A 20930-nucleotide genomic window follows, 5' to 3' on the forward strand; every position below is an offset into this window, starting at 1 on the left:
AATTAGGACTGCCATCAGAAAAGAACTTGAAAATTGTTCGGGGTTTCAACTCTTGGTCCCTTAGACTGCTGGCCTTGTGGACATTATTAAAATTCCTTCAATTCATGTTGCTCATTTCTCCAAAACTCAGCCAAAACATGGAAGATGAATTATGTTAGTGAGCTCTGGTTTACACTCCATTTTGGCCAAACTATGTGCTCAAAAGTTTCTTCAACTAATAAATAAAGTCAAAAATTCTTGTGTCAAAATGCACAAGCAAAATACTGGATTGAAAAATGATGCCATATACAAACAATCCCTGCCACTCGAGTTCTCATGAGTCTAGCACTAGTCTTAGCATGTGCAGAGCAAGATCAGACCCTTTACAAAAAGGTTTAACCTTCCAAAGAAGATTTTCAACAGCTTTGAGATAGGCCACAAGCAATAGTACATAGGCAATGGAAGCTCTACATGGTGTATCTTACCACATACTCATCCAACACTGATAAACTAGATAAACCTAGAGATGAGTTCAATAATATTAATAATGTATGCTGATGTAGACCCAATGCAAATGCTTCTCATCAAAGCTTCTCATCTGCTTCTCATCAAAGGTCAGTGGGATGCATTGATCTCTGTAAATTGGTTCTACAAAATTCCAACAACAATTTGTGGTCTAGAAATCATCAGGCAAAGAAGGAATGCTTATGACAACTTGCTGCTGAGATCAATTTCTCCAAGACCATCCCATTAACATTGCAAAGTGTAGAGCCATCTTCTCAGCAGTTAGAAAGCAAATAGCAAACATTGAATCATGATGGCATTTACTTGTACCTATTGGTACAGGACACCCATTTTAATTTGGTAAAATGTGCAGATGTCTGGAATGAAAATGCCTACAAAAAAATGGTTTCTCATGGCACTAACTTTTGCTCCTGTAGCAATTTACAGCAGCAGCTTTCCTTCCAAGTAGATTCCTCGCTCTGCCTATATGAAGAGCCTTCATTCAATTGCCCTGCTAGCTAAGGTTGAACCACATCAAATAAAATGTACATGAATTGCATAAATGAACCACATCAAGTGACTTGAAGAGGTGTGATATTGTGACCCTGGTGAACCTTCATCCAGCTATCAGAACGAAAAGTATGTGATAGTATGTTTCCTACATCTGCCATGTCCCTGCAGGAGACAGATTGAAAGACTCCACTGTCTAAAAATTCTTGCTGAATGGTATCCTCCTCAACAGAATTGTATGCTCCAAATTCCGTAGCTTCACTTGATATACTTATCCTATGAACACCATCTTGTATGCTGCAACCTATCTCATCAGAAGAACTCCTAAATCCCAAATTTGTAGCTGAAAATGTTCTTGTACATGCTTGCTCAACCTCACAGCCAAATTCAACAAATGTGGGATCAGAAGAAAGCATAGCAGAATGAATTTCTCTTTCTACATAGCAGTAGGCTTGATTTGGATTTCTTATCCCATTCCTAGGTGTATTATCGTTAACATGAAGCATCTGCTGGGACCTATCATTCAAATGGCTGTTTCTTCTTACATCATTAGCTTCTCTCAGCTTCTTTTTCTCTGCTTCCTCTTCCATGATAGAGGCCATTACTGATGTGTGTGCCTTTTGCAACAATCTACACAACATTGCAGCTGATATCTTAGCTTGATCTTTGACAGCATCAATGTCACGGTCATCTACAAACTCACACCGGTCTACAAAATGAGAAGCCTTATCAGGCTTATGTCTCAAGGTGAGCAAACGATGAGCACATTCCACATCTGCCCTTGTGCAAGAACCCTTTTGCAAAGAGAGAAGTTTATAGTAATCAACTGTGTAAGGGCTAAACAGTCTCTGTAATGTGTCGTTGATCCGTCGATTCAAGTGTTGCAAGTTCCCTTCAGCATCTCTGTATCTTATGCACCGCTGCTTCCAAACAGGTCCAGGCAGCTTCTGGTGACGAAGAATGGACTCGTAAAGCAGCTTCAGATGCTCTAGGTCTTGCAAAGTCTCAGTATAACATCTGATTGACTCGTAAAGCGATTTTCGAGTAGTTATAGCTTCAATACAAGTTGGATCCAACGCAAGTGTCCTGTTGCAATCAGCAATTGCATCTGCCACTCGTCCAGATGACTGATAAGCAGCTGCACGATACGCATAGCATTCTGCTAAGAAACCCTGAGGAGTTCCTTTTTTGCCATCAATAATTTTAGAGAAATGCCTTGCTGCCTCCAGGTAATGACCAGCATCTAGTGCAGCCAGGCCAGCTGCTCTTCTTCTTAGCAACGTTTTGATGTTTCCAAGCATTTGGGTTACAGTGTCAGACTCAGAAATACTGATCTCTGAAGAGAAACAATCTTCACTTCTGCTTATGCTTTTGTGTCTAAAGGCTGCAGAAGCAGCTCTTTTACCACTTTGAAGCAAGAGCAATGCATCTTCCATCATACCCAAATGGCAGCAGGCCTGTCCAAGAACCAGGTGCTTCCATTCCTCTCGTTCAGCCCTCTTGGACATCCCTACACACAGGAATGTTTTCAATTTGGATAAGACAAAACACTTGAAGAAAACTTTTGCCACTGATTGTTCAATTCTATTGTAGCTGTGAAGAAGCTCTACGCTCTCTCTTGACAGTGTTAGACTTCCAGATGAATCTATTTCTCTGCTAGGGATATTCTCCTCCAACATGTTTGCAACATCTTTGAATCTACGAAGATATAAGAGTGCCCTGGCTTTAAGCTCCAATGCCTTCTCACATCTGGGCCACAGTTTGAGAGCAGCATCAAGGAGATTTATTGCTGAAAAGACATCAGCTGATTCTTGGCTTTGAAGTAAAAGTCGAGCTTTCCTTACATGCTTCTCTGCAAGCTGCATTGATATTGAATTTGTCAGATTAACACAAACATAAACATGGCAACAGACCTCATCAATTAAAGTTGAAAATGGCAATCCTCTATAGAAAAAGATTAAAGCATTGTTAAATCACATTTCAGTCTTATCTGACTAACATTCCTAAAATGCTTGGCCACCTAGCCAAAGACTTTCTGACTGAATTAACCAGAAACAATGTTCTTCTCTGCAAACATAGATTCAAAATTGCATTTGATTGAAAAGGGTCGATTAACATTAGTGGAAAATATAACTGCAGAGCCTCCATAGCTAGGTAGCTTTTAGAAGAACAAAATCACCAAAGTACAAAGAATGAAGTTGCAGTAAGAACACAGATTTTTGGCAGTACCCAGGTGATTAATATGTCTGATATTATATAAGCCTCATCAATCATAACCCGGTAAAGATTGCTTTAGGACAATTTTATGAATCTAAATAAAATGTATGAATCCAAAACTAATAGCATGAAAAAATACACACTACTTCAAGATGTTCAAAAGCAAAAGCACCATCAGAAGAATCTAAATAAAACGTATGAATCCAAAATTAATAGCATGGAAAAATACAGAGTGTAGGGCATCCACATTAAATAAGTGCTTCAAATTCAGCTCTCCGATGTGATTAGGAAATCACAATGTAAATATCAGACTCATAGAAAGACAATGGGCAGAATTAACCTTGGAGTGCTGAAAAATGTTTAAAACCAAAAGCACTTAAGAGAAGAATCCAAATGCAGGTATGAAGCCAAAAAGAATTAGGAGCCAAGGCAAACCCTAAGCTACCCACATACATTAGTACTTCAAATTCAACTCTACAAATGTGATTTGGAAATCTTAATGAAACATCTAAGTCAGAGAAATGCAATGGACGATCTTACCGAATAGAGTACTGGAAGATGCTCAATATCAAAACCACTCAATTGAAGAATCCAAATGTAAAGTATGAAGCCAAAACAAATGAAATGACAAAGCATACACGATCTGGGTCGCGCACATGAATCCGACTCTCCAATTTGACTACAATGACGGCATGAAAATATCCAATTCAGAACCAAACCCACTCATGAGAAGAATCCAAATGTGAAATATGAAGCCAAAATGGATAACAGAACAAAATTCACACACTTTTAAGGCGCTTAAACCCTCTAATGTGACTACAAAGTCAAAATGAAAGTATCCAACTCAGACAGATGCAATGGTAAGAACTCAACCAAGGAGCAGTCTACCAAAATCACTCATTAGAAAAATCTCAAAGCAAAGTGATAAACCAAATCAATAATATGGCAAAATACACAATCTTAAAGGCACTTCAACTCCCTAATCCAACTTAAAGATCATAATGAAAATATCCAACTCAGACAAATACAATGGGAAGAACTCAACCATTAAGGAGTCAACCACAATGAAATGGAAGATGGGGGGTAACGAGACTCTTAAGCCACCACAGCCCAGTGAAACCATAGCTTGCGACCAGGATTCTCCCAATGCCCAGTGAAACCATAGCTTGCGACCAGGATTCTCCCAATGCAACATAATCCACTAATTCTTGTCAATCAAGAATGTCATAAAATTCATTACACAAAATCCAAAGTGAGGGATCAATGTCAAACACATACTAATTATTACCCTTTTGCAGGATTGATGTGAACTTCCTTTTCCTTGAAGAACATAAGATACATTTCACCAAGAAAACATATATATTGCTCCTTCCTACCTTATTGCAGTTGATCAGTATCGACATGACCGAACAAACTAATAAGTCCGAAAACACAATCCAGACATAGAAAGTACAAAAAATGCATGCCTCCTAGCTCTGCTCATGTAATAAGTACTAGAACGCATACTAATCCTTCACTATGGTCTATCAACCTTAAGTTTTCCGATGCATAACAAAATAAGCAAACAAATTAGTCAGTCCAAACAATAATCTATCCAGTTCGGAAAACTAATGTGTACCAAAATAAGGAAAAAGCCTCACCATTCTGTTGCTTAGCCACCAATGCCTCTTCACAGACGAAGAAGCAGATGAAGTAGACATTGCATATGCAATCCAGAGGAGGAATACACGGCTCCTGAGAAACTTCTGATTGATCCTTTGAGATAAAATCTGTGTAGCGCAATGGAAAATGCCTTCAACTCAGGAGACAGCACTAATCAAAAAGAAAAAAAGTAAATATACCCATAACCACTAAAAGCCATTACAATCCCAAAAAAGCCTCCTTGTTTCATACCATGTGCCCGGAATGATGGGAAATTCCCTACATTCCAAAATAAGGAACTAAAAAAAAAGAAACAGCACACGGTCCTATAGCCCCCAGAATAAGGCTGCTAGCAGCTCCATGTGACCTCATGCTCTACACGTATACATATACAATATACATTTGAATATATCAATTTTCAAAGATCACAACTTTACCTTGCAGATTATATCAAAACGAAAAATGCCTGAAAACCCATGTGGATGGCAGCATTCGAAAAGAACCCACTTTGTCAAAATGTGCAGAGAACAACTGTAAAACGCATTGAAAAACTCAATCAGATATTCAGTATGTCCTTGCAGGCACTACATCCGGTCCCTTACCGGATGTAACCGGTCGCCTTAACTTGTGAGAACGATTCTTAATGAAGGGTCAAATTAAAACCGATTTCTGTGTTTTTCTCCTGAGTTGGAAGTTGCTCAATTTGACTCTCTTTTTTCTATAACATAAAAACAAATTTGGTTGAGATTATTAATAGATTTTGTGTTAAAGGTAAGGTGGTAAATCTTGGATTTCATTCATGCTCAGTTGGCTATTTTGCTTGAAATCATATGGGTAGTTTACAACAAGTTTTAACAATAGTTTGCCACATTTATAAGTTGTTTTTCTGTTAATATGAACATCGAAATCTATAAAAAGAATTCATATTTACATTTAATGAACCTAAAAAGTGTGATCTTATAAGAAATTATTGAAACCCAAATTATATTAATCAGTGTTTCTTACCTGTGGCAGGTAATACTGTAAATATAGCTGATTTTCAATGTACAAAATGGTGATTTTATGGGCCCTGGTGATTGTATTCTCCGAGGGAAACAGGGGCCCTATGACCTAGGGAACTCAGCCCAATGAGCTTCTCCCTTTTCCATAACATACTGCAAGGTGATGACTTTGCCTAAGTCATCAGATTCCACAACACATGGTTATGCATCGATTTCAAACCCAAGATACAAAGAAATCAATTCTATAGAACTAGGTCAGAACTCAGAATTAGGGGATTTTAAAAGATATAGAATACCATAAAAATAGGACAGAGTTCCATAGTTGGAGGATTAGCTGGACTTAGCCATGATTTTGAATAGTCTTGGGGATTCTAATGGATCCATCGTGGCTTGAGCTGCACTTTTTGTCTAGTTTAATTGGCTTTACTTCATGTGCACATTGTAATTTGCAATTATTGCATGTGGATTAGATGTGGGAGGAGTCTCTTACAGAGCTTTAATAGAAAAATGTGACATAATAAAAATATGGATTACTTTTTTTTTAAGCATAACTTTAGCCCTCTCAACCGGTTTTTCATCAACTTTTAAGCAATGTGGGGGATATGCAAATCTGCAAATCTTATTAAAACATGTTATATATCAAATGTGTTAAGTGTTTTGCCTTTATGCTTCGCAATCATGTCTATAAATGACTTACCTCTCCACCAGCAAGGAATTGATGAATAATGGGCATGTTACAGCAAAGCATTTCAAGTGGACACCTCAGCACCAGGGTGGAATTTCCAAAGCATTTATAACTCTCCCGGACCACAATTCTTGGGGTTCTGTTAGGTCCTTTTCCATTGAATGTGGTTGGTGAGGGTTTTATATGAGGAAACTTGATGGGATGTCCTCATAAGTCCACTGGAGTTGGGTGGTAATTTGGGATTTTTTAGGGATTTGGGTTGTAATTTGGGATTTTCTAGGGATTTGGGTTGTAATTTAGGGTATTTTGTGGAGCTCATTTGAAATGATAAGAGTTTGGATTTTTTATAATTTAGAGTGAATTTTTGTGGTTTATATTATTTGTTATTTTTGGATTTGATTGTGTGTGATTTTTTCTAATCATTAATATTTCGGAGCACATTCATGTCCATCATCAGGATGAAAGAGAGTTGAAGGAGATGGAGAGATCCATCATCAGGATGAAAGAGAGTTGAAGGAGATGGATAGTGGAGTGTGATCTGAAATGTTGATGATTAAAAAAAGAATCATACACAATCAAATCTATAAATAACAAATAATATTAGCATGGATTGTGGAAATCTAATAGCATTAATTTTGTGGTTAATTTATTTCATTAAGATGTATGTTTCTCATTGATTTGGTTATGCAATTTTTTGGTTTAATATTGTGGTTTTGTATTTTAATTTTTTTGTGTGGTAGTATATTTTAAATTGTTATTTTGTCTTTCTTTTTTCTATTAGGTGTATTTTGTTGTCTTATTTTCTATTGCTTTCACCTTGTATCGATGGTATGTAAGCATGTTGTCATAAACAATTGCATCTAATCTATAATGTTAAGGCTCAATTTAATATTTTTAAAAATGTATGATTTCAATCTATTTTGGTTTTCTAAGGAATTGCCAAATTTTGTGATAGTATCTTACTATTTGAAATTTACACTAGTAGGGGAGGAGTGTATTAATGGAAAGAGAAAAACATTAACTCACAAAGATGATTTAATAATCTGCATAGTTTAAAACTAGTTTTGCCTTGAGACCTAATATCTTAATTCAATACACATGAATGGTGTTTATCAACACAATTGAAGAATATGTGAATTCATGAGAATCATATTCTTCTCAGTCAAACCCATAATGGACTAGCTTTACATCTCTGTCAAAAGAATCAAGACAATAGGCAAACAAGCAATGCGCTCCTAGGATGATGTGATGTTGATTCCAAATGAATTTATTTCCAATTAAGGTCAATCTTTGAATATATGAACCTAGTGAGTAACTTGACATAATTTGTACTTTAGTTGGGTCATAACAATCAAGAGAAAAAAGTAGGAAAGGCTCACATTGGTGAGCACAAATAAGATCTAGATCACTTCCACACTTGTGGACATGAACTAATTTAGTGAATGATAAATTTATGGCATGAGATAAATATATGAACATGAATGATGTGGAGTTTAAGAGTGGATGCAGTAATTCGCCAACTTTAATGTAAAAATTATCATTTTACACACTAGTTGGTGTATTTAAGGGCAACCTAGTTGTCATGGGCCCAAAACATAAGGAAAAAGTGCATGGCAAATGTAGTGTATAAAATTTGATTCTTACAAAGAAATATAAGTCTTCCGTGAGAATAAATCATTCACACTACACTTGGATGAAACGCCTATTCTTAAACAATTTGATTATCCTTATTTGAATATTACAAATGAAATAAATAACCAAACAATAAATTTTTACTAAACCTTTCTTCTTTCTAAACTTGAACATAAAAAAGAAGAAAGATGTAACCAAGATATAAAGAAGAAAAGTTTAGTAAACATTTGTTGTTTGGTTATTTATTTCATTTGTTGAAATGGTTACATATTTTCTAAACCAAACAAGAGGAAAGATGTAATTGTTGGCATTTTTTGTGCCTCCCCCTTGCAGATATCAGATCCAAGAATCCAGTGTGATAACACGTAGTTTTATCATACTCGGCAAAATTAGTTGCTTCCTTATATTTTTTCAGAGCACATAACACGTAGGTTATGTGGGTGTCAATAACATGATTTGTTATCGACTCATGTCTTGTAGTAACACCAACATCTCATGTGAATAACACGTCATGTTATTCGCCATCTTGTATCGACATTGTGTTTTATTGATTGTCACGTGTTATTGACTGCATCAAGCTATTTACTACAGCATGTTATTCAGATGGTGGTAAGTCATTTTGTTGTCCCACAAGGCGAAGTGATCAAAGCAAAGGGGCATGCGGGATAAGAGAGGAAACAAAGATAGTGCTCCCCTTCCTTACCCCGCACCGACATCAAGGCACAATGCAACATCGTGCAGGGTAAGAAAACCATAAGCATTTTTTCTTATCTCGCACTATGTTGAGTACAAGGCACAATGTTGTGGGGAGTAAGCAATTCCAAAGGCAGAATATGTGGGCCCCCTTATCCCGTGCTAAAAAGCAATTCCAAAGGCAGAATATGTGGGCCCCCTTATCCCGTGCTAAAAAGAATACAAGGCTAAGGGTCATGTAGGATAAGAGGGTCAAAGGGTGAATGGCTTTCCCCCTTATCCCACACCGAAGAAAAACACAAGAGATGGCTAAAGCGGGATAAGAAAAGACAATGGACAAGACTTTCCCTGTTATCTTGCAGGGGAGAGTGGAGGTCCAAGATGGCCATGCAGGATAAGAGGGTTGAGGGGCGGATGATGGCTCGATGACTCAACGGCCACGTCAGCGATGGTGGACGACTTTGTGGGCTCGGTGGGCCCAATTTTCATATAGGGCAATTTTGTTTGGCTGAAAGGGCCATGTCACTCTAGAATTTTGGAGTGGGGCCAGTTGCCTCATGGCGTAGTCACAGTCGTCGATGATCACTTAAAATTCAATTTGACAACGATGACTGTTCTTTTCGTTGGCCCCCTAGCGCTCTCATGGCGAGATTTCATGCATCCATCTGTGTGTGATATCTCCAAATCAACGGTGGACATTTGAACTTGCAAGGTTATTGGATTTTGAATGCTCTACAGGCAGGCAGTTATCGACCTAATGGTCGAGGTTTTGTTTTGCATGGTCGACGCCTAATATCCCATCCAATCTCCCTCCAACCACCAGGGATTTTCGATTTTACTCCATATTGAACCTTGCAGGTCGATTTTTTATGCCACCATGTCCTCTTCAATGCAACATGGAGACTTTTGGCTCTACAGATGTACTCGACCCATATCGTGTGTGCAGAATTCTCCTTGATTTGTGGGGATTTCAATTTTTCATGCTGCAGAGGACTTTCAGAGGATGTCCTAACACGCTATTAGATCTATCGATCTGATCTTCTTCCCTCTCAAATGTTTTTGTAACCTAACCTTGGTTAGGCTTGGGGCTTTTTCAACTATAGTTCTAAGTTATACCTCAACTATAAAGGCAAATTTTGTATATTTTCCAAAGGAACTTCTTTTATTTTCTTTTGCAAAAGGAACCTTGTTTCCTTTGCATTTGTAAAAACTTGTCTTCCCTTTGCATTAATAAAGTTAGCTATTTTGCCTACTTTCAATTTGGATAACTTGTGTAATGTCTTACCTTTTTGTCTGAATGAGTTTTAGTTGTTTTCTGAGTATATTTGACTGTGTTAATACCTCTTAGAGCTTCATCTATGACCTAAGTGCAACTCCTTTTGATTCTCATAAGAATTTGAACCTTCACTCATGATTTATGAAACTAATTAAGATAGAAAGTTGTACATACTCTTAGCTGATTTCATCAATGTCTTGTGCAACTAGAGGCAAGAAGATCACATTCTATCTAGGTGCAAACCTTATTTCTCTTCTTTCAGTTTCCCTTCTTTCTTCGTTTTCCCCTCAAAATCAGTAGACTGGGATTTAATAGTGTTGGATTAGTCCAACACCTACACTAAGATTAAATAGGAAGTCAGCCTTCTCTTGAGACTCAACCTCACTTTTGCAAGTCCCACACTTGAGAGGTTGTTTCCATGTTTCACAAGGTTAGTGACCAAGTCTGGTCACTAAGGGTGCAAACTTTTGTGACAACAGTAACCAAACAACAAATATTTACTAAAGCTTTCTTCTTTTGATTGTTTAAAAATGATATGATGAGGATGTAAATATTTTGATTGTCCTTTTATAAATTGAAATCAAATGTGTTCTTCTAGTTAAGTTAAATTTCAGGTTCCACGTGATTCATTCGAATTAGGGTTAGTATTTATATATATATGACCCTTGTATGTAATTTGGCATAATTTACAATTAACTGAAAAAAATGGGAATAGTTCAAGTTTATGGTTATTAACATGATTTATGAAAGGAAGCTAAGGTACATAAAACGCTTCCTAACACTAATCTAGTGGGAAAGACAATGCATTTTTTCTTAAAAGTTGGTGTATTTAAGGGCAACCTAGTTGTCATGGGCCCAAAACATAAGGAAAAAGTACATGACAACTCATGTAGTGCATAAAATTTGATTCTTACAAAGAAATATAAGTCTTCCGTGAGAATAAATCTTTCACACTACACTTGATGATATGCCTATTCTTAAACAATTTGATTATCCTTACTTTAATATTACAAATGAAATAAATAACCAAACAACAAATGTTTACTAAACCTTTCTTCTTTCTAAACTTGAACATAAAAAAGAAGAAAGATGTAACCAAGATATAAAGAAGATAGGTTTAGTAAAAATTTGTTCTTTGGTTATTTATTTCATTTGTTGAAATGGTTACATCTTTTCTAAACCAAACAAGAGGAAAGATGTAACCAAACAACAAATATTTACTAAAGCTTTCTTCTTTTGACTGTTTAAAAATGATATGATGAGGATGTAAATATTTTGATTGTCCTTTTATAAATTGAAATCAAATGTGTTCTTCTAGTTAAGTTAACTTTTAAGTCCCACATGCATCATTCTAATTAGGGTTAGTATTTATATATATGATTCTTGTTAGTAATTTGGCGTAATTTACGATTAACAAAAAAAGATGGGAATAATTCAAGTTTATGGAGTCACATAAATCTTTCCACTTGATTAAATGAATACTTAGTATTTATTTGATTATTTAACCATCAATTAATAATTAATTAAATTAATATTTAATTAATTCATCTTAACCCTATTCTCCTATTAATTAAATAAATTATTCAATTTATTTGATTTAATTCACTTAACCAAATTCAGACCATTAATTAAATAAATAAATCATATTTATTTAATTAAATCTTCTCTCACATTTAAATAAATTAATATTTATTTAAAACCCCCAAAATCCCACCTCTCACATTTAAATAAATAAATCATTTATTTAAAATCACCTTTATCCTCCACCCACTTGCATTTTCCTACAAATACAAGTTGCACAATTATTTTAAATAAATAATTTATTTAAATCACCTTTATCCTCCACCCACTTGTATTTTCTTACAAAAGCAAGTTGCACAACTATTTTAAATAAATTATTTATTTAAAATCCTATTTATCCTCACCCACTTGAAACCTTTAATGGTTTCCCTTAAAGTATTCAAACTTGATGGCTTTAAAGTCTTCAAACTTGATGGCTTCCTTCTATAGTCTTCTTAAGACTTTAATGGTTTTCCTTAAAGTCTTCAAGCCTTTAATGGTTTCCCTCAAAGTCTTCAAGCATTTTAAATGCTTTATCTTCATTTTTCTCATTTAAATAAATTAATATTTATTTGAATATTTATCCAAATGCAAATTACACCATTTAATTGAAATAAATGATTTTATTTTAATTGAAAATACCAAAATTTCTCCCACTTGCATTTTCCTACAAAATCCACTTGCATGCCTAAACCCCTTCTAAATTCTTCTAAACCCTTCCTAATTAGCCTAATCCATCCCTTAAATATTGTCACATTCCTAAGCAAATTGGAGTCACTTCTCAAAGACTCCAAAGTCTTTGAAAAGCAATTAATGCTTTGTGTGTTCAACAAATTAACCCTCAAAGTCTTGGATAACCTTTGAAAGCTTCCAACCTTCAACCACTAAATGGCTCAAAGTCTTTGATAACTATTGAAGGCTTTCAACCTTCAACCACTTAATCCCCAAAGTCTCCAATAACCATTAATGGTTACCTCAAACCCTCCCACATGGTTAAAACATTTGTTTTGACTCAACCTCTACCCAACCCAAAGGTCTCATCAAGCCTTTAATGCTTTGACCATGATTATCTCTTAAACATTTGCACAAAGGTTTATCCTTGGATTAACTCTTAATCCAGTGGGTAATCTTAATTTAGACTTGACCCTTACCTTCTAGATAACCATGAGGTCTTCTCAGGCCTTTAATGCCTCCAACCTCTTCTCTCAACCCAATCCTATGTTGAAACTTGTCACCATTTTATTGGTGCCAATTGTGCACATGGATCCCCAACTTTCAATCCTAACCCTTGTTAAGATTGCTCAATCTTAACCCTTCATTTCCCTATTTCTTCTATAAATAGAACCCTTCTCCTCAAGCAAAAGGAGAAGCATTTTAGAGTATTGTTGTTATACTGGCATTAGCATAGAGCTTTTTCATAGCATCACTATCTACTCTTGCATAGTATTTGCTTATCATATTCAATCATCTTGAATCTCCATATGGCATCCATGGCTAGTGCTAAAAGCTGAGAGCTACACTCATTTGGGACTTGGAGAGGAGAGGAACAAGGGAGGAGCAACTATGAGCATCTTGATTAGCTATTTCATTTTATGTTTATATGCTTTCTATTTCATGCTTAATATCTCTCTTGATATGCCTGTTTAGGATAATCTTTTGTTGCTAACACTAACGTTTGTTTCTTGTGCTCTTGTGTGTGTTGCCATCAAACAGATTTTCTAATCCTTTTTGCAGAGCATCATTTGGTGAACCCGACGTGAATCCAAACACCAAAAAGATCATTTTTTTTTTTAACCAATAACATGTTTGAATGTTGAAAATGTCACACAGGTTGCGATTTTGACACTGTTTTGGTGCGTTTGGCATTATTTTGGCGCTATTCCCCCTGTTTCAGTGCTTTTCCCTTCTCTGTCTTTCCCTTTCTTTTAATACGTTTGTGTTAAATAGTGCCTCTGTTCAAACGCAGACTAGCGCTATTGTAACAAAACGTTGTACAAATCACCTTGTAACCAACAAAAAAAAAAATTAGGCTTGTAGAAGCCCACCAAATAGGCGGATTTTACTAACTATTTTTCTCTTTTGTGCAGATTTAAATTAGATTAAAAAGTATATTTATATTTTTTTACTAACTTGTTTTTTGAAGTTGGTTTTAAAAATGAATTCACTTTTTATTTTGGTTTAAAATTAACTTCACATTTCAACTTTGGGCTTTTAAAAAAAAGAATCACCTATTTGTTTGGGGCTCTTAAAAAGAATTTCATTGTTCAAAGGTAAAAAGAACCACAAACTTATACAAAAACAACTTTATTTTTTATTTTTTTTTTGCAAGTTAGGAAACAAACTTCGTTTTGGTGCTTAAAATCAACAAGGCAAATTTTATTTCTTGCATCAAGATAAAACTCACAATCCACACTTCCATTTTTGGTGCAAATAAAATTCACAATCAACTTGTCTCATTTTTAAAGCAATCTTACTTCATGCAAACGTGTTTTTCATTAAGTTGACCAGGATTTTCAAATTCTAGTTTACTCAAACAATTGCCTTTGAAAATTAAAAAGAACACCATGATTGTTGGAGCAACATCTCCAAATAGATAGAAAATCATTGCGATGACAAATTAAAAGGAACAAGTGAATTTTGTGTTTGGCACACTTGTGCAAAAGAGTTGGTCGAGTGGTCCTACCTCTAACACACACTATCCTCTCCCTTGGCTCTCGTGGTCCTAGGTGCAAGAGAAAAGTGTTAGTAACACTCACATTTTATCTTTTTAAGAGAGGCCTGCCAAGGGATCGATACTCTTGGGAACGACCTCGAGCGGTAAATCCTTCGAGCCGCTATAGAAATCAGGTGAGAGCGAAAGCTGTAGCCTTGGGTATAGCTGTTCCTAAAGTGTAACTGGCCGAAAGGACAAATGGGCCCCACCACCAGTTACAAGGCTCTTAAGTGAGTCACTGCAGAATGAACTTATGTCCAAAGCCATCGAACATGACTAAACACCTTTAAGTAGTAGCCCACCTGTTCTATTGATTGAGGATATTTGAGGTATAATTTAGTGCAAGAGCATAGATGGTTTTGCTCCCAAGATACTCACCATACATATTTCCTTGAGTAGAAACATAGCTTTTTGAAAAGTCACTTGTGGCTTGATAAAAGTGGTGACTCCCCCATCATAGGGATCATCTATTTGTTATGCTCGTGCAAGACTTAGTATATCACATCCTTACCTGCCACGGCGGGATTCATAAGGTATGTAGTACCAAAGTCGAAGAAATATCAAGATGTGGGCTAAATTTATCACAACTGGCCATTTGACCTTAGGGATAAAGAGTGTTTGAAGTGTGTTCGTTTTACAGACCTAGTGCAAATTGAGCCGACTTCAGGCTTTGGAATTACACCTTAAAATAAATCTAAAGGAAGGGTCAAAAACAAGTCCAAGGATTGGGTTGATCTAGACCCATACTCATTTGTGCCTTTTGAGGCAACATTCTTGTGTTTGTGTGCTTGCTTTGTTTTCTTGTCAAAGAAAAATCAGAAAATCAATCCCAAAAACAAAGTATTCATCCAACATCTGTCAACACAACCAAAAACATCAAAAACAAGGTACAAACAAACAAAGAATCAAAAATTTATGACCATTCTTCACATCTTGCGAAAGAAGAAGTGTCATCAGAATATCACCTTGAAAAGGAGACCACTAAGCTCAAAGGCTTTGATCAAAAGGAGGAAATTCTTCTATCTCAATAGACAAATCTTTGTCTCACATAGAGTCTTTCTACATCGCATGCGTCTCTATCTTCAAGGTAAAACAAACGAGTTTGATTCAGAATCACTGAACCGCAGAGCTTTTATGCAATATAGAGCTCTGAGTTATCACAAAAGTCAAGGAGGAAAGATTAATCCCAACTTCTTCCCAAACATCTGTATCACCTACAACACAGCTCGAGAAGTGCCACCAATGCCTGAAAGGGAAGAGGTAGAGTTTGTCCCATTTGTGACACAGAGTTTTTATTGAAGTTGAAAACAAAAACATCCATCATCTCACTCATACATCATCACTTCATCATCAATCCATCCCAACTCTCAAAACATTAAGAGGTTCTTGTCCCAAGATTCTTTTTTAGATATTGCTTGAAATCAAAACACATCACATCACTTTTTAGATTGTTTCTACATCTAGGATAAGCTCATCCTAAGAGACACATCTACGTAGGTTAAAACTAGTTCATGAGTGAATCCTCTCATTGCTAGGTAGTCAAAATCTGTAACACATCTCAGATTTCTCTACACCTTATCACATCCAAACTTATCAAACAAACAAGCAATTCAAAGAAGGAATTTCGGTTACATCTACCTTAAAAGTGCTAGAGATCCCCATACAACACAAATCACCAACCAATCAATCTTGCATTTCATCACCACTCATCATCATCTTCAAATCAACTTCAAACAAAACTTGTAAACAAAATGGCTCAAACCCGATCACGATCAAGGCAACGAGAAATAGAAATTGAGGAAGAAGAGGACAACCTCAATGAATTTCAAGAAGCACTTGGAGGAACTGGGAATGATGAAAACCCAAGTACACCCACTCCTTCAACAATCGAAAGGGTTCAGCATAACCCTCATTTTAACAGATTATTCGATGAAATACTAAGGAGCAATGCGGATGCTCACTTTTTAAGACTGGCTCAAGAAGGAGCCAAACTCCCCTCAGACTTTGATCTTGCCCAATTAAGACAAGCATCAGAAAGACAAAGTCGCCATGAGGAGGAAAGGCGTAGAGACCACATCAGATATAACATCCCTCGAGGTAACCCACCACCTCCTCCTCCTAATGAAATAGAGATGTTGCGGCAACAAGTTGAGAATCTCGCCCAGCAACTTCATAGTGGTGTTAAAGACCAATCAATTTTCACTTAACGACATCTGTCCCTATCCGTTTGACAGGAATCTTTATATGCCACCCTTTCCACGCGGGTTCGAAACACCAAAATTCGAAAAATATAGAGGAAAGGGAGATCCCCGCGATCATGTCCGAGAATTTCATTCTGCTTGTCTTGAAGTAGCTTATGAGGACACATACTTAATGCGCCTTTTTCCCCAAAGCTTGGGAGGAACAACCACATCATGGTTTTCCCGACTTCCAGGAGGCATTAGAACATTTGAGGAACTCATCCAGAAGTTCCTATCTCATTACTCTTATAACATTGAACGTGACATCACCATGGCTGATCTATGCAATACCAAACAAAAACCAGGTGAACTATTCTCAGTATTCCTGCAACGATGGCGCCAAATGTCTAGCAGACGTTCTCTTCAGTTACCTGAACGAGAACTAGTGGAAATTTTCATTTCCAACTTAAACGAAGAAATGGAATTTCACCTGGATGTCAAAGATACAGATTCTTTTAACGATATGATCACCAAGGGTATAAAATGTGAACGGGCACTCATCAAAAAAGGACTCATCAAAATCTTTAATGAAACCAAAGATGGTCCTCGCCCGCGTTTCAATAGTGATAAACCGAACTTCTGGAACAAGAATAAGAATATCGTTAACGATGGAGTTGTGGATGCTCGGACTGTCCAAAATGCACAACCTGTGGTTCGATTTGCAGGACAAAATCCTCCACCTCAAAATAACACAAATGTGCTTCCTAATCAAGTTCGCATCACATCTCAAGATGAACCAAGACCCCGTCCACAAAAACAAAAACGCACATACACTCCCTTAGGGGAACCCATTGAAACAGTGATGCGACAACTCATTTCTCAGAATTTGATCACTCTACCTAAGTTATCGAATTATGAGCCTCAAGTCAAACCTGCATGGTGGAGAGATACTGAACACTGTGAGTTCCATCAAGGAAGAGGACACAAGACAAGTAATTGTCATCGATTGAAAGATCTCATTCAGGATCTTATTGACCGAGGAGAAATTGAAATTGAAGGACATGACCCAAAAACAACCAATAATGATCATCAGATGTTCAAGAATCCACTTCCATCACAAGATCAAAGGGGTCCTTTGACGTCCAGACGAGGTCCTGATACCACTGATTATACACAAGCTACGTATAATTACACTGTCAATCACCTGTATGATGCCAGTGAACAAATTGCAACCATAACCTTCAAAAATCCCACCTCAAATTGCAATGTTGTTACACGTCGTGGCAAGGTCACCATCAAGGCAGCTCCACAAGGCACCACCTCCGTCCCAAAGCAGTACAATCTTGTGGAACAATTAGATAAAACGCCTGCGCTCATTTCCATTTTAGAGCTATTACGCCTGTCACCATCTCATAAAACTATCTTGGATCAAGCACTCCAAGAGGCGTCAGTCCCTGCAAACTTGAATACGGACCAGTTTCAAGCCATGGTTGGAAATCTAAAGTCATCACCTTGTCTCACTTTTTCTGAAAGTGACAACTCTTCTTTCCAACAACCTCATAATGCTTCACTACACATTGAAGGCTTTGTCAACCAACACAGGATCAAGCGAGTCTTGATTGATAATGGAGCAGGCCTAAACATTTGTACACTACAGTTGGTCACAGCATTGGGATATGCAATAGAATCAGTGGATCCTCGCAAGAAGATCACCATCAAGGCCTATGATGATGCAGAGCGTTCATCCAAAGGAGCTGTGGTACTACCAATCCGAGTAGGCCCCGTGGTAAAGCACATCATCTGTCAGGTTCTGGACCTTCCTCTGCCATATAATCTATTATTAGGGAGACCTTGGATACATGCCATGCAAGCCGTTCCATCTACCTACCATCAATGTATCAAGTTCCCACATAATGGTGCAGAGATCACAATCCTGGGCGATGCAAATCCCTTTGCATTTTGCCATAATATCAGCCATCAACCAGAAATTACTGTTCCTAATAATAGGGAAGCCATTTCCTCCACATCATATGTAAGTCCCGCCTCTCTTGCCAGTTCAAACACCCCTATACCCAAGCAAGAAAAGCTTAAGATGAAAGTAGCAGAGGAAGGTCCCGGGGAATATAACTTGAGTCAGCTCTTTTGTGTGGGACAAATGCCCACTTCTCCTAGAACACATGGTAAACCACAGCAGTTGCTCCAGCAACCACTAATCACGCCAGCATGTGCCTTAACGCCTTTCATCCTTGGAAAGAGTCAAGAGGAAGAAACACAAGATGAGGACCTAGCGGACTGGATCTATAAAGATCCCATCACCACTGACAAACCGCAAGTTACACTTCCTACGGAACAATATGGCAAAGGCCTCCTCATTATGCAAAGAATGGGATATGATGGTCAGAGTGCTTTGGGATACTGCAAACAAGGACGACATGAACCACTGCTGCCAGAGTTCAAGCCCAAAGGTAATACAGGCCTAGGCTTTGAAAAAGAGATCCTTCCTAAACTCAGATTCAAAGGAAAACCCAGCAAACCATTTTGCCCACCTACTGCAAAGAGGATACCTTTCATAATCAAAGCACCATCAAGAACTATCCCCACTGCCCCCTCAAGGCTCACAACTCCACCATCACCAATGTCAATCATCCCACCAAACGAACCAGTAATCCCATCAATAACACCAATAGCAGCAACAACTATATCAGAACCCGCAGCAACATCTATGGCACCAGTAGTTCCAGCAGAAACCACTGAGTCACCATTACCAATACTTCCAGTAACAAATCCTTTAAACCCCATCACGATTCCTGCAGCACCGATCACCACAAAGATACATAAACCAATCACACCTGCCGTATTTAACTCAAAAGATATCCCAGTACGGTATAGCAATCGAATGCTGGAAAGTGATTCAGAGACCGACTCACATGAGTGGGAATTCGATTCAGTGCAACTTAACACTTCAGATGAGGAAGACACATCACCACCTCCACCAGGCAAAGACATTCCTGTTTATGGAGAAGCACAGATAAAGACCACTTGGGTACCTGAGCTGGAAATATCTTCCACAAACCCTACGTCTCATCCTACGCCTGATTCTGACAGGGAGAGTACCATCAATGACCTCCACCACACTGTCTTAACCCTCACTGATACTTCTAACGAACTTAACCTAATCGATGAAGTAATGCCCATTATCCACCCTGAACTCATCGAATGGAACCAATCAAATCCCCCATGTCTTGACCTCTTCCAAAACGATGAGGCTATCATTGACTTTTTGGAATTAAGGGATAATCTACCAAGCAGGGATCACAAAGCTGGATTCGCCATTGAACTTAATAGCGCAGCATACTTCAGGGCGGATGCCAAATCCTTCAGCTGCAAAAATATAACAATAAAACATGGATCTTCCAGTGAAAACCACACTGTGGCACTATTTGATCCGACAAAAGTAAAAAGAAAGAGCGTATCCAATGGTGAAAACCTCTCTGAGGCGCCTGAGGATGAAGGGTTTGACATCCTCCCTGCTAGTACACAACAGGAACGATCAACGATTCTTATCGAGGAAACCAAAGAATACAATGTGGGGACTCCTGAAAACCCTCATATCATACATCTGGCATCTCTTCTCACTCCAGAGGAACAGCCTCAATTTATAGAGTTCTTCCAACAGCGTCAGATCAACTTTGCATGGTCATATGCAGACATGCCTGGGCTTGATCCTGATTTAGTCATGCATCATCTCACAGTAGCAAAAGGAGCCAAACCTGTCAAGCAGAAGCTTCGTAAGATGCATCCTCAGATTGCCGTGCTAGTCAAAACAGAACTCAAGAAACTCCTGGATGTTGGTTTCATTAGACCAATTGATTATGCAGAATGGATCTCCAATATTGTGCCTGTCGGCAAACCAAAAGGGGGCATCCGCATTTGTACTGACTTCAGAGATCTAAATAAAGCATGTCCTAAGGATGACTTCCCTCTACCAAATATTGACATCATAGTAGATTTGACAGCAGGACATGCCATGCTTTCACTCATGGATGGCTTTTCGGGATACAATCAAATAAAGATCGCACCAGAGGACCAACATAAGACAGCCTTCACATGTCCATGGGGCACATACTGCTGGAATGTAATGCCTTTTGGTCTAAAGAATGCAGGAGCGACCTATCAAAGAGCAATGACCACCATCTTCCATGACATGATGCATACTATGATGGAAGATTATGTGGATGATTTACTAGCAAAATCACTCACAAGAGAAGGACATCTCCATATCTTAGATCAAATCTTTGATAGACTGGAACAATACCATGTTCGACTCAACCCAAAGAAA

At 37.6% G+C, this 20930-nt stretch overlaps 1 protein-coding gene across 3 annotated transcripts; it reads right to left on the reverse strand.

Annotated features, from left to right (window-relative positions):
- Positions 1-222: 222 nt before the first annotated feature.
- LOC131064421 (uncharacterized) lies at positions 223-6280 on the reverse strand. Of its 3 annotated transcripts, XM_057998559.2 has the most exons (5): positions 6149-6280; positions 5857-6025; positions 5289-5382; positions 4851-4979; positions 223-2852 (listed from the first exon to the last, which is right to left on the reverse strand). In XM_057998559.2, exons 4-5 carry the CDS (start codon positions 4908-4910, stop codon positions 1056-1058), a joined length of 1857 nt encoding a protein of 618 aa, XP_057854542.1. In that variant the 5' UTR covers positions 4911-4979; positions 5289-5382; positions 5857-6025; positions 6149-6280; the 3' UTR covers positions 223-1055. The 3 variants fall into 3 exon arrangements, with proteins under 3 accessions (XP_057854542.1, XP_057854541.1, XP_057854540.1); XM_057998558.2 differs by lacking the exons at positions 5857-6025; positions 6149-6280 and having other exon boundaries at positions 5289-5718; XM_057998557.2 differs by lacking the exons at positions 5289-5382; positions 5857-6025; positions 6149-6280 and adding an exon at positions 5104-5228.
- Between the last annotated feature and the right edge of the window lie 14650 nt (positions 6281-20930).

The sequence above is a fragment of the Cryptomeria japonica genome, chromosome 5 (assembly GCF_030272615.1).
Source record: "Cryptomeria japonica chromosome 5, Sugi_1.0, whole genome shotgun sequence".
Classification (NCBI taxonomy): domain Eukaryota; kingdom Viridiplantae; phylum Streptophyta; class Pinopsida; order Cupressales; family Cupressaceae; genus Cryptomeria; species Cryptomeria japonica.